Source organism: Lagopus muta, chromosome 2, assembly GCF_023343835.1.
Source record: "Lagopus muta isolate bLagMut1 chromosome 2, bLagMut1 primary, whole genome shotgun sequence".
NCBI classification, from domain to species: Eukaryota; Metazoa; Chordata; class Aves; order Galliformes; family Phasianidae; genus Lagopus; species Lagopus muta.
In genome coordinates, this window is record NC_064434.1 from 47,001,536 (window position 1) to 47,016,745 (window position 15,210).

General features: G+C 38.5%; 1 protein-coding gene across 2 annotated transcripts; it reads right to left on the reverse strand.

Annotated features, from left to right (window-relative positions):
* Window positions 1–200: 200 nt before the first annotated feature.
* GPRC6A (G protein-coupled receptor class C group 6 member A) lies at window positions 201–13,317 on the reverse strand. Of its 2 annotated transcripts, XM_048937146.1 has the most exons (6): window positions 12,998–13,317; window positions 10,983–11,286; window positions 8,820–9,647; window positions 5,785–5,997; window positions 4,259–4,382; window positions 201–3,245 (listed from the first exon to the last, which is right to left on the reverse strand). In XM_048937146.1, exons 1-6 carry the CDS (start codon window positions 13,189–13,191, stop codon window positions 2,125–2,127), a joined length of 2,784 nt encoding a protein of 927 aa, XP_048793103.1. In that variant the 5' UTR covers window positions 13,192–13,317; the 3' UTR covers window positions 201–2,124. The 2 variants fall into 2 exon arrangements, with proteins under 2 accessions (XP_048793103.1, XP_048793104.1); XM_048937147.1 differs by lacking the exon at window positions 10,983–11,286 and having other exon boundaries at window positions 8,820–9,642.
* Between the last annotated feature and the right edge of the window lie 1,893 nt (window positions 13,318–15,210).

The window sequence follows — 15,210 nt, forward strand, 5'->3', positions numbered from 1 at the left end:
TCATACTGCTGCCACCGCTCTCTGGAGGCACTTCCCTCCCTGTCCCGTAGGGGGGACCGCCTGACCGCACTCGGCGCCCCGGCTTCTGGCGGGTGGGAGCAGCGAAAGGGGGTTCTGCTACTGCTTCTCGCGGCCAAACCAGCCTGCAGATGAGGAAATGAAGCAAGCCAATTCCGTTTTTAACAAGGACATGACTTTAATCACTCCAGTGTTCAATAAATGATATGCTCACTGCTTTTGAAAACAGTAAATACATGTACAAACTATTAGCCAAATTAGCTTTTTGGAACTCATCAGGTGATGAAAGCTTTGTGTTCTTCTTTTTGCTACATTGGCAGCCAAACTGTAGGAGCAGCCAAACCTCACTGCACATAGGTTTGTTGTTCTGAACAGTACTCACAACCACTGAAGCACAAACAGCAGTTATTGTACAAATGTACGTGCATAAACCTGCAGCATTTCCAGTCGGCTGCAGAAAGCACATAATTGCTCAAATCTATATATAAATTACACCCTTGCCATTCATACTACTTAAAAACTGTCTTCCCAGACTTGCATGACTTATGTAAGTCTGCATCACAGTGATTTCAGAAATTGTGTCCGTTGCTGAAATCTGATCTGTAGACATTTTAAACAAATCTGAGTAGGAAAATCATGCAGATGTCGGTTGCGGCATATAAATAGAAACGCTGAAAAATAGATCTATTGCATATAACAATAACACAACATGCAACAACAAGTCTGCCAAGCTTTGTTTCGGCCGGCAAAAATATACCATCATTCCACATCTAAACAGAAGCATGGACCAAACTGAAGAGGTAAGCATCTTTTTGCAGTTAATGTTGCAAAGTGGGGTTTCTCTGGTCCACGCCAGGGGCCTCATGAACACATAGAAATGTTCTTCGAAAGCCTTCTGCTGCTCAGTGTCTGAAGATGTTCTCCTCCACCCCAGCTGTGAGACAGCTCCACAGGAAAGCTGTGCCCTGCCCAGCACAAGACTTGGCCATCCTTGACTAGGAGATGCAGTGTGGCTGTCCCAGCTGACAGTCCTCCTTCCTGGAGAGTGCCTCTTGCACAGAAGATGCTGTGTAGCCGTATTCATGGAGTTGCAGAGCAGAGACTTCCAGAGCAGCTCATTCTGGTGTGATTTTAATGCACTGGAGTGGTGTAATGCCATGTTCTTGTAAAAGTTAGACTTTTTGAACAAGTGTCAATTAAGCTAAAATTCACAGGGTGCATTCATGCTGATTGTGATTATTACATTATTTATGCTAATGAAGGGAATCAATTTATGCTTGTAAGCTTTGATGTTGCATATTGTGGAAGGAAGGAAATTTCGTTCCTTCAAAAAAGAGGATACCTGGGGACAAGTGTAATGGGTCATCTCTCCACCTGAGTTAGAGAAAGTGTGTGAGTACACACTTCTGAGTACAGAAAAAAAGTAAGTGAGCCTACAAACAACTGCAGCAGCCCAGGTAAATCCTTCTATTTTTATGCTGCCCTTTCTTCAATTCATTATCTCTATAGTAAATACAAGGAACTTTAGATGTTGCTGCAGCACCCATATGGAATAAGGCACACAATTTTGGGCACGGAATTCAAAACCAACAAAGGATTCATCCAATCTGGCTGAAAAAGTTGCTTTTGGATGTTCAGGAGAATAGAAAGCCTATCTTAAAAGTGGAGACAAAAGGACTGGGCTTGTTTATCCTGGCAAACAAAGAGTAGGAGGGGGCTCTGTTTGACCTGTGAAACAGATCCAGGTGAGAAGAAGAGCTCCTTAAGCAATTGGGTAGAAAAGACATTAGAAAAACTGTGTGAGTCCATGCATTCCTGCCTGCTTGTCTGTGAGAAGTAAGGCCTTGCTGACACTTGTGTTTGGCTGAGAGCATTGTGGTCCTGGCTCTGGTGGTTTGTATGAATGGGTTGGGGATGGGGAGGGAGACAGGGGAGAAATGCTGGAGGTCCCCACAATAGCTGGGGTTCCAAGGAAAGCCTTTCAAACCTAGCAATGAATAACCATCAGAGTATGGTTTGCACGGTGTGCTTTCCTTGGGTGTACCAAAAAGAGAGAGATCTGAAGGAGAATGGCTTTCCTTCTTCTAGTACTTCAGCAATGCCCAGTCATATGCTTGACAGCCTTTTCCTGGACAGAGTCCTTGCTGCACTTTTAGAAGCAACTTTCTCTTTTACTGGTGTCTGCCCAGGCACTTGAATATGGCAGTTTCCATTCACAGAGCTTTTCTCAGCATTACATGAGTCTGACGCAGTGATTCGGGAGCTGGAAGACTTCGAGTCCAAGGAAATCTGGCTGACAGCAATGCTGCCCACACTCTTGGAAGAGTACGTGTAAATCATCTTGAGGAAGGCAGACTTTGTATTTGTTTCTTGCTTGTAAATTATGATATAGCACTTAGGAAAGAAAGTGCAACAGAGAATCCCATAATTGGATATTAATATAACAATGATCTCCACCGCTGGTAGGTATTTGCCAAACGTAGTTACATAGACAGGGATAAATACAATCCATGCTATAAAGTAAATTAGCATGCCAAATGTTATGAACTTAGCTTCGTTGTAGTTCTCTGGTAACTTCCTGCCTTTAAAGGCACATATGAAGCAGATGAAGGCTAGAGCAGCTATGTAACCCAGCATAATCCCAAAAGCCACAACAGAGCCCTCATTGCACTCCAGAATGATGGCTCTCGGAATAGAGAAATTTTGCTTTACAAAAGGCGTCCTAAATATTAGCCAGAAGGTGCAAATGATAACCTGAATCCCAGTGCAGATGAATACAATGGTTATAGGTTTATAGGCACATTTCAAGAAATTCTGCAGCTTGGGATCGAAACTAAAGGCTAGTAAAATTTTTAGTGATTTTATTAAAATACATGAAATGCAGAGTGCAAAACTTACACCGAAGAGGGCTTGGCGAGTTCTACATTTGAACTCTGTGGGTTCACCTATGAAGAACACAGTGCTTAAAAAAATGAAGAAGTGGCTGAGGAGGATAATATAGCAGACAGTTAAACCTCCGGATGCCTTTACAACTGGTGTGCTCAAGTTTTTAGTGAATATTGCACTGATGGAAAAAATGAGCACAACCCCGAAGGCAGAGAGGAGGAGCAGGAAAATAGCAAACCAGTCTGACCAGTCGAGGAAGTGGATTGTTTTTCTGTAGCATGTAGTGCTGTTCACCGGTGCCCAGTAGGTTTTGTTGTGGCACCGGTAGCAATAATCCATATCTGAAAACAGAAAAAATGAAGGTAACTCAGGAACCCAAAGCAAATAAACTACCAAGTGAATGGTAAAGCCTTGTGATACAAGAAGGTGAGAAGGGATATGGGGCAAAAAGTGAGGTGTGGGCCAGGTATGCAGCTACCTGGAGTACCCCTTGCCATGGACACACCACAGGCATAGAGCTTGGTAAACCTTTACTGGCAGCACGATGGTGGCCTGAATTTGAACAAATTGCCCTACAGAGAGTGGAACTGCAGCTTTTCCATTTACCTAGTTCAACAAGAAAAAAATCTTTCTTTGTTCAGAAATCTTTTGAAATGCAACAGCAAGAACACACAGTGATGTAGATTCCACTTTCAAAGGTTACTTTTCCTGTGAAATTCCTGTTATCTGCTATGGAGAAATGTCACAGCTTTTTAATAATAAAAGAGATAGCATGCAATTTCTTTGTTTTCTAACTATCAAGACTTTAGAAGTACATTGTACCCCAATTTTCTTAATTCTATCTCTCTTCTCCGTATTTAATTTCTTCCTTTTATAAACCTTACTCAAACTGAAAATGAACCAGAATAAGCATCAGATTTGATAGTAATACTACTACATTCTCATATAAAACATTATAGTTCTCCTACTTAAGATAAAAAGTATGCCAGCAAGCAAATAAATAACCCTTGTACTTGCATTGGACTTTCTGTGTTGCAGAAAGACACAGAAGCAAGGCTCTATTGTCATGAGATGTGTCTCACTGAAACATCAACCATACTTTTCATCCAAACACAGATAACAATATTCAGCTACAAAATCTGATTTTTTAAAGTTTCATATTCTAAAAAGCATGGAAACCTCATCTTATATGCTGCGTACTGTTCTTCTCTTTTTTTATCTGTGAAGCTAAGCATTAACAAATGTTTTAACCTCATTCCAAAGTTATACCTGCGGTTGCTAAGGTGCATTATTCACGAACAAAACAATTGTATTGACCTCTAAATAAACCTTTATTTGGATCACAATTCTTTACCTGTTTGATTGCTGTAATGGTTTTCTGGGCAATAAACGCACTCGTAGCAGCACGTGTGTGGACTTTCTGTAACCTTTTTCATCTGTCCTGGTCTGCAGTGCTGGGAGCATGTTGATGGAACCTTCTGCAGTGTGCAGAGAACAAATTGGGAAAAAAAAAAAAAAAAGAAAAAGTTCAGGCATTACTGATTACTACGAACTGTTAAAATAAGCCTTCAATTCTACTATGATTTGAACTCTTCTAATATCTAACATATTTTAAAGCAATCTGAAAACGATGTTAAAGAATGTGAAGAGGACTCTGTATTTCTTACATTTTCTCCACGCACTCAAGAAGGGACAGGATGGGGCCCTATTTACATGACCATTATATTTTTTGGCCCTAAATCAGTGCGACTGTATGTAGCTTTAAAATTTACATCCAAGTGTCTCATTCAGCTTTGAAACTGGAAGTTAGACCACTGGGATCCAGATCCAAAGAAAGAATAGAAGCATTTGGGAGGGGTTTCAGATGGACCACACCACAAATGCAGTCCTGACATCCTGCTCAACAGCTCTGAGTGCAGAGCAGATTCGCTGGCTCTATGGGACGTGTTTCTCCCATGTCACCCACACAGCAGCTCACCCCTGGGTCATCAGGCACTACTCAAGGTGTGTGTGGTCGGGGCCCTCTCTCAAGAGCTGGATTCAGGGCCTTCTTCCAAGATAAGCCTTGTAAATGGAGGGACAGTCCTGAGGGATGCTGCTGTTTCTTCTCCCTGCAGGTTAGGGCCTACAAGTTGCCATTCTGAGCAGCACCGTGAAGATGGACAAGAAAAGAGATCTTCTGTCCTTAGCATCTTCTTTCAACTAAGGCTACACAGAAACTACATTCATCCCACCTTGTAAACAGCATTTCTTTTGGTGTGCTAGCACAGAGCCACACTGAGGCAGAGCTGCAGAAATCCCCAAAGCCTTCACCATGCACAGGTGACATTATCCAGCTGGAACTGACTGGGGTCAACCACTCCTTCTCTCTGCACTGGTGCTGGGGTTCCAGATGGTGCCACCTATCTCATACTCCCATGTTTGTGCTGATCCTAGCTCTAACAGGAGTAAATAATCAACAAGGCTTATTTTTCCCCAACTGTAAAATAGTAGATATGCATCCATTTGTGAAAAATAAATGGTTGCCTTGTGGCAAGGCAGGAGACATACATAAGTAGTCATTTTCTGTTCTAAAACTCAATTTCACATTCTGGAATAGTATCCTTTGGACACATTTGATTTACACATTATAGAAAACCTCTTAGGGGAATTATGGAGAAATAATTTCAAATCACTGAGACTGCTTACAGGCTCATGTGCATCTCAGAATGCATAATGGTAGTTGAATCTATAGTAGGATATAGTAGGATGCATCATTCTGAAAGGAGAATATGACAGCAAATGAGTGATTTTTTACACACACTTCAGTTGCAAACACCAGAGGAAGAAGGACACATATGAAATAAATTTCAGATGTTTGGTCAACAAAATAAAAGTTACCTTTAAATCCAGAAATTCTTTTTTTTTCTCCTCATCCTCAAAGATGAAGTAACCGTTTTCTGGGTCATATTCTGCCATAGTGGTGATTTCCATGTGGCCATCAACTTCTTTCCAAAGAAGTACATCATAACCAGAGCTCATATCGCCTTTGGAGTCAAACTTGATTTCTTTATCATCATCAATGATTGTAACTTTTTTAAGTTCTTCAAGGAGCTGAACATAAATATAGGAAACAGTGGCATACATCAGTGTCATTTCAGTGTGATACACTGAATAGTTTAACATTAGTATGGTAATATCAAATTAAAAAAAGAGATGTTGCTTTCTGCAAGTGGTATCATCTTAAAAGCGAGCTGTATAACTGTTAATCCTACATCCTACACAGATTTACATTATTTTGAGAATCCTTGTTGACCTTAAAAATCTATATAGCACAGATAATCATTTTTCAACTTTATGCAATGTATGCAGATACCTGTGTATTAGTACTTACATTTCCAGCCTTGGAAATTTTGGGACAGAAAATGCTTTACTTGCAGGAAAAAGAAAGGCCTTTTAGAACTTTCCTTACTGTAAAGAATGGCTGTGATTGACGCTCCTGTTGTTACCATACTGTCAACAAAGTGGATCTGGGCAATATCTCCTTCCAGTGTAACCTCCCCCAGTGCTGGAAATACCTCATTTAACATTTTCAGCCGAGGCTCTGATATTGTGTATTGCAAGGTGAGGTTCTGAGTTATGGTATGAATATTAAATGCCACTTTACTCAGATAAATTGATATATGGCACAATGGCAATAGATTACAAGGTTATATTTGATGCCTCATAGGAAATTTCATGGCAAGCACATTTCTATAAGACAATTATCTAGCTTAATATTTCAACCCATTCGGTTCAGTAGGGTGAAATTTCTTGCTCCCACATGAAAAAAAAAACAACACAGATTTAAAAGGTTCATTGTGAATCTAGAAAAGGACAGGCTGAAGCATACAGAACACAATCCCAATTCATGAGGAGACTGCAAGCAGATTTTCATTAGCTACCGTGGCTGCAAACTGAAGCAAAGGTTTTATTACTTTGCAAGCCTAATGACTTTTAGCAATAGGAGTTAATTAACAACAAAAAACAAACCGAGGATTCAGTGAATGGATGAATTTGAATCTCCCTTGAAAAGCACTCTTACATGGATTCCTGTGTGACAGTTATAGCATTTAAAAAATATGCTATTACTTAAAAGGTTTTGGTATAGATATATGTGTAAAAAAAATGTGGCATCTGTAAGTTTTTTTCATATACAACATCACTTCTTCACAATTTATATATTCCCACTGCCTGTCTGCAAATACATGGTGAAAGAGAACATGCATCTAAGTGACATTTCATTTGATTTGGACATTGCACAGTCTTGTGGGACTGAACAGGGAATTTTTGGTTCAGTGTTCTCAGGTTAGTTGTTTAATCTTCCTCTTCTTCACTCTTCCAATTTCTCTAAAATACAAAATACAAATAACAATAACAAAAACTTTTGGAAGACGTCTTCAGCTTCAAACAGAAGGATCTAGTAATTAGTAACCATCATTATTTAATTTATATTTATTTTTGCAAATATATAATAGAAATGACTTTGATATTTTTCTGTATGTTGAGGAGAGTGATATGGATTTGTTGTATCCTTGTCTTTAAATATACCCATTTCTGGAGGGGCTAAAGTTAATTTAGAAGAAATGTGTAATGGAAACAGCACTGGGAGTTTCTCCAAGAATTCTTAGCTTCTAAACAGGACATTAAATTTGGGTGGTTTGGGATTTAATTCAGCAGTGATGTAAACGCAGCCCCATAAAGTTGCATATCCCATAGAACTATCCTGAATTTGTCCCATCTGTTTTTACAAATTCATGTAAGAATTTGTTCCTGTGGCTGCTGTTTTTTTCAAATCCCCTATCTTGGTTTGACCTGCCCTGACCCAAGATGAGAGGTCAGAGCAAGTCAGAGAGCTTCAGTGGGTGTTTGACTTTTAAATGAACTTTTGTTTAATCCTCTGAGTAAAAGTGTGTAAAAGTGAATACTCCTGAGCAGGTTCTCAGGTAAAAGGTCAGGTCAGGTTTACTTGTCTGATTTTTCCTGTTCTTTTCCCACCTTGTAAAGTCTGATAACAAGTACCTCACTCATCTTCAAGATTGTGTCACATTTTTCTACCAGTCATTTCCCTGTAACTCATGATCAGACACAAGAATGGTCTGCTACATTTTCATTTCCAAGAAAAATTACATTATAGAGGAATTTACCTGAGCTCAGACAAAATGGAGAAAGCAGTTAGAGATAGAGGGGGGATTTGAAACTCTGTGGGGAGCTGTTCTCTTCTGTAACATCTCTACCTCTCTAGAGCACACTGCTGAGTATTAAAGCGGTCTGCAGAAACAGAACTAGTATTTAGTGGCAGAACACCTATGTCAACCAGATTGATTGCACATTTATGTTCTATGCTGTTCAAGTAGCTAGTAAGATGTTCCAGGAAGCAGCTTAGAGACTGGAGTCTTCATCCAAGCTGATGCCTTCTTTGAAGATGATGGGGGAAGTGCTAGGTATCCATATGCATGGGTATCCAACATTTTGGCTTGCCTAGGCCATACTAAGTGAAGAGAACTATCCTGGGCTGCACATATGTAGTTTGCTCTGAAAGTAATTCCTCCTACTTATTTCCATGGATCAGCCAGTTATCTCAGTATATAAACTGCAGTAGTACATCTCAATCTACAGCAGAATAGAGCCATGGCTTAGCATCAGCAGTTTTTGCTCCTGTGTGGGCCAAAGCAAGGGAAGAAAGCTAGATTCCAGTTCTCATAACTAATTAGCAACTGCTGCTCTGGGAGATGAGCTGTGGTTTCACTTGTCCCATGCAGTTTCAAGGAAAAGCAGAAATAGGAATAAGAACTCATTTAGTAAAAGAACTAAACATGTAAATCCAGGAATGCAAGAGGAAAAGTGAGATGGAAGTTATATAGAGAGAACAGGACCTCAAAGAATTAACACCGTACCTCCCAGGGGGCGAAAGCAGAGGGGTCCTTGCAGTTTCTGTCTTTGCATTGCCCTTTTATGGCATGGGCAATGGCATACACTGCAAGTATAGTACTATGGATAAATCCTGGTTCAATGTTGGCACTCAAAAAATCGTCTCTCCAGATCTGATGTTTGTTCTCAACAATTTGCATCAGGTCGTACTGGGATTGGCTTGAAATACACATTTGAAAATCGTAGTTGTCCAGGTGTGCACAGACTGACAAAAGCATAATATACTCAAGTAAAAACTTGTTGTTTTCAGTGGGCCTTTCATGAATATTTCTCAGAAAGTCTTGGAATGTGGATACGTCCTTGTTTTTAAATCCAAATCCCACAACAGTTCCCAGCTTTCTGATGTTGGGCATTGTACTGATTTTCACTGCAGTTGACCAGTTATCACTTGCAATCCAAATCTTTTTTACATTTCTCTCAATTGCCTTCTTAAATAGTTTGAGCACGTGGAATTGTCTCATAAAGACTACAATGACATTTACTCTGGTTTCCTTGACAATCTTCTCGATTGCACAATCAACTTTTGTATGAAAGGTGTTATCAGAGAGATAGGCAGGCAGCATTTCTTTGAAAGCTATGCAAACACTGTTTGCCATGGCCTGGACCCCAAAGCTCTCCAGAGCAAAGCGCCCGTTGTCATCGTCGGTGGCTATTACTCCAATCCAGTTCCACCCAGATTCACAGATCAGGTGGGCCATTGCTCTTGTCTGATGGAAATCACTGGGGATAGTCCTCAAGAAAGAAGGAAAACGGATTTTGTCACTGAGGATTTCAGCTGATGATGCAGGACTGACCTAGGAAGAGACAACTGTTTAGTTATGGAAGTGGTCTCCTCCAAAGGATTCTGAGAGCCCCAAAATTGCCACTATTGCTTTTCCATCCTTGCTGTGACTGAGGGCAAACACAGGGCAGTCAAGCAGGGCAGGATTCTTAACCCTGCTGTTGGAACATAGGCCTGTGCCCAGCACCCTTTCCCTCATTTTCATCTTTGTGCACCTAATTGCTTTACTAAAAGCAGAGATTAAAACATTGTAAATGGATCTGAAAGTTATGTTGGATTTTGATTTAACCTGTACAATACTTAACACACTAGAAGTACTCAAATGTTGTTGGAGCTGTTATTAATATTTCTAGTATGCCTACATTTTGCAATTTTTTTTTTTTTGCACTATGTTAGTATAGTCAACCCACTTACTTATTTTCTCTCAAAAATTTAATTACTGTGCTTTAAAGGGGTCATAAGGTCTGTTAGAAAATCCTATCGGAGGAAAAAAAAAGCATATGTAATATTAAAGAACAATATAATATTTTTTCTTATGTAGAAATTTTAGCCTTTCTGTAGTGAATAGCAAGAAAAAACATAACTGAAAAAGATGTAATTTAAATGTGTTTACTTTTTAACCTTTGTCTAATTTGTTGTTTTTCCTACTGTAATATTTCTTATCTTGCTTGACAGTTCTTAACAAATCTAAGCTTTACAAAATGAGAGCCCCCTATCTGGAGAAGATATCAAATCTTAATGTCAGCAGATTGCAGATACTATAGATGAGAAAAATCTACTAGGTCACCTTTTCCATCTCTATGTCACAAAGTAAATTTGTTTTATAATTTGCCTTTTGAGTAATTTTAAGTATGGCTTTTAATTTATATATCAAATATAGCTCCTATTGTGGAGCTGGAGGCCATAGTTATTTCCTCCCAATGAAAGGGAAAAGATTCAATTAAAAGTTACATTTAGCTCATATTTTAATTTTTTTTGCATGTTTATGCTACTTTGCTGAAAGGTAATATATGTCAAATAACCAAAATCAGTGTGCAGCACAAGATGATTTTGGTTTTGACCACAACTTTTTTTTCTTGTAACAGTGAAAGTAATAATGGAAGCACCAGCCTAAGTGCAAGCATGGGACTGTAAGAACTAGAAATAGTACTGGAGTAGCTGGAAATAGAGAAGGATGTTTGGGGAAGGAGTAGTCATATTCCTTCTCCTCTATAGCTGCTTGAAGAGCAGCAGGACCAAAACTGTTTTTTTGGAACAACTGTGACTTGCAGTCCTTCCAATCAGATCCACATCTAGCCATGGTAAATTTGATCCTCTGTCTCAAATGAAATAATTCCCTCAAACCTACCTGTGGGATTAGTTGCAAAGCCAATAGCCTTGAAACTGCCATTGACACCTCAGAGTAGCTGGCTCCGGTGACTGCCTTAATTCTTGGTACATAGTCTGAATAGTTACACTTGAACTCTACAATATCCTTAGAAGTATTGGATTTGGACAGGAACCTCAGAGCAGATGCCATGGCTTTTGTAACTTCTGCACAGGTATCATAGATTTCATAGCCCAGAGTAACTCCAGATAATAATGTTGAATTGTTGATCATTTCAATAGCATGTATCATTGCAAGAGTCTGAAGAAAAATTTGAATTTCAAAGCTGTCAGAAAACACAGAAGTTTCATTTTAGAAAAAAGATATTTCTGGAATAAGACTGAAGCAAATTCTGTTCACATCCTTTAGCTTTGCCAGCTACTGAAAGGAAATTCTTGGTGTGATTTGCTCGTGTTTTATAGAATCAGATTTATAGAGTATCTTGAGTTGGAAGAGACCCACAAGCATCATTAAATCCATCTCCCAGCTCCACGGAGGACCACTCAAATCTCAAATCCTATGTCTGGGAGTGCTGTCCAAACACTTCTTGAACTCTAACATCTTGGGGCTCTAACCACTGCCCTGGGGAGCCTGTTCCAGTGCCTGACCACCCTCTGGTGAAGAACCTTTCAATAACACCCAACCTGACCCTCCATTGATTCAGATTCATGCTGTTAAAAAAAAAAAAAGAAAATTGTATTATTTTCTTTCTCACTTAAATGGTAGAATAATCATAATTAACATAATACTTCAGTAATATCTGAATAAAAATATTTTTCTGACAAACAGGCACTAAACTTACAATTATTGTGATACATGAAAATTTGCAAGGGAAATCTTCAGAAAGTGTCTGTTAGAGTCAGTTCTAATTTGCCCCATTCAGTCCAGCAATTTTTGCTTTTTTTTTTTTTGTTTGTTTCAATATATTTGTTTTCACCAAAAGAATGAAACAAAATAAAGGACTAGAAGAAAATACTTCAGAAATTAATGTCTTCCTGTGGTTGCACAAATGCTCCTAACATCCTCTCTAAACCTAACAAAGTTAATACAGCTTTTCTCCTTATCTTCTATGGATATGATAGTTTCTTATTCAGAATATACAGGCTGCCTGCAATGCAACCAACTCTCCTCTTAAGCAAGGGTCTCTAAAGTTTACATACCTTGCAAGCCAAAGTAAATTTCAAATGGAGTGGATACAATATATGGCTGAAGAAAAATAATAAAATACAGACAAAACAACCAACTTTGACATCATTTTGAAATAAACCCATACGGATTCCCTACATTAAAATAAAACTTATGGAATTGTACCTATATTAAAATGAAAGAAAATGCATGTATGGATTTATATTATATCACATTCCTGAATTTACAAAAAGTAGGATATGGAGTCAACAAAATAAATATTTTGATGTGCAGTATAAACGTGAATGCATACATGACATGGTGTCTGTTCTGTATATCCCATCACACAGTGCCACAGTTGTAGTACAAAATACAGTATCTACACTGATTATAACAATTGCAACGTAGTCAGTAGTACAACAGACTACCAGCATGGGTGTGAGAGGCATACTTCTATATGTGTTTAGACAAAATTGGGCAGACTGTCTGTGTTCAGAGTATTTAGGTGCAACTTAACTACAAGTAACGAACTGCAAGGCAGAGTCCTTCAGTCACAGAGCAACAAAACAGTATTAACATGGCAATTAAATAGTTCCTCAACACAAACTTCTAGGGCTATTTGATTCCGTATGAAGATTGAAATAGGATCAAATAACCATTTCCTTCCTTGGTCAGCCATAGCATTTTCTATGACAACTCTGTGATTCCTTGTCATTCTTTGTTATATTATAAGCAATTTATGTGATGTCCACAGTCTTCTAAAAAACTGAGAAATGCAAGAGAAACAGATTTTGTTGATCACAACACTGTTTGATTTGCCTGATTTCAGTGATCTCTTAGTTGTTATAAGTGAAATTTGCCGTGTTACTCACCCAGCACAGTTCTGAATTACTGGCTTGATAGGATGCTCTTCTGGATGCAGCATTTCACTGTGAACTGCAAACAAACCTCCTATAATAATGTCTCCTGGAGAACTGGCGCCCACAAAGTCATCTGTATTCTGGCAAGCAGAAGCAACATCAGAGCTGATCACAAATGGAATCAGCACTAAGCTAAATAATGCCATGCTTCTGCTTCACCTGCTCACTCCCAGCTTTAAGTCCATTAGGCCAGCTGCAGTGCCAGCAAGTGTTCCTATGTCATCTATAAACAGCAGTAAGGGAAAAAAGGCTGAGCTCTAAAGTTAGTCACACCTCATAAGTTGCTCGTATTTGCTTCACTGACTCAGGTTACCTTATTAGAACTTATTAGAACTCCAAAGCAATGTTGTCACATAAAACGTAAGAGTGCAGGGGAGTGAGAGGGAAGGAAAAAGAAATATGAATATAAAAGGAAGTGCTGGACACAAATCTGTTCTGTTGTATTCAAAAATTATTATTCTTAATCTGAAACACTTGGCAAATATTTTTGTATAAGTTTGGGCTTGTCTTGGTACTTTCCAGCTGATTGCTGGGTGAAGAGGTATCATGTAATATGGTAGTGATGCTACTTTAAGAGTCTGATCCAAAGAGTACAGAAAAAAAAAGCCCTGTTGCTACAGTGGTCTTTATAGAAGACAGAGAAAAACAAAAGAAAGCAACAAACAAAAGTAAACAATCAACAAGATCAAAAAGTAAGTCTGGATTATTATATTTTGCCTTTTTTTTTTCCACTTACTCTTTATAGACAGAGTATCCATTTGCAACAGAGATATTAACCACAAATGCAAAAGCTAATCATCCATTAAATCACCATTCAGCAGCTTCTTTTTTATAATACAGAACCTTGTCTTTCTTTCTCTGTGGTAATCTCACTGGTAGTTCACGGTATACAGTAAACAGCTGTCTACATTTTCTTTAATGTATCTAATGAAATGCATTTACGGGCAGGTTAGGATACCAGTTTATTCTGCTTTGTGCTGACTTGTAAAAATTTAATTTATTCTGAAGGTATTCCTCTTGATTTATAGCAGCATAAACATAGTTAGAACCTGACCCTGAGTTATCCACCTGCAAATATACACGTACCTACTTCTTTCCACCCAAGTAATGCTCCCTCAAGCCTAATTCCAGCTACCCAGGTGTTTGATTTTCCATGACTTTGCACATACCTTCTAAACCTTCTGACAAATGATACCTTATGCTGTTAAAGTTTGGGATTGGAGGTAGTCATTTTGTTGAGGAAGTCACAAGAAATCTTCAGCCATGTGCCTCTAGTATAAAATATGCTGCTTAAGGAGTTAACACTAAGTACTATTTTAAGCATGCAATGAAAATAAAATGTCAATAAATCAAAGTTTGAAATGTATTAGTATTTTTTATTAGAAGCACGAAATAAACTTTCCTCTGGCCAATACTTTGAAAGCTATGAATTTATGTAGAAGAGGATTTTACCTAGAAAAAAAACCTTACTTGTTTTCTCTGGAAAGTTGAAGTTGACAAAGTAAACATCACATATAATTGGTTCCCAATTTCTTGTTATTTATAAAAACACCTTTTTATGAAGCGTGCTTTACATTCAACTACATTGAGTTTGGGTCATAGTGTATTGCAGTGTATTTTCACAGGGAGGGGTCTTTTATTGTTATTGCTTGTTTTTAAGACCTACATCTCATAAGTATTGCTAGTGGTGAGGAGTACTTTCATGTTTTACTGAAATAAGTCATCCTACTCTGGTACTGAAGAATCAATCATAAGTGCTTGTAAACACTCTTATTCACTGATAGTTAAGAACCAATAGAAGTAAGTGTATAATACAAAATGTTGTTTGTAATTTAATGACATTATTGTAACATCATTGGACTTTCACAGTCTTCTCAGTTGTCTGCATAGGAGAATTTCTTGGGAGAAAGCATGGGAGGAGGTGATACCTCAATGTCAGTCATAAGACTTCAATCAGTCATTAGATTCAGGGGAATAACTGAAGTATCGTCATGTCTAAGAAGCAGCGAAGCAGCCTTTAATAAACTGTGAAAAGGCAGAAAGCATGACTTACCAAACCCAAAGATAAGATGAGAGACACAGGTGACTTATAAGAGACTTCAGAGGATCTGGTGGGAGACAGAGATACTCTGTTAGTGTCACTGTATGTCCCAGAGTGACCTGCT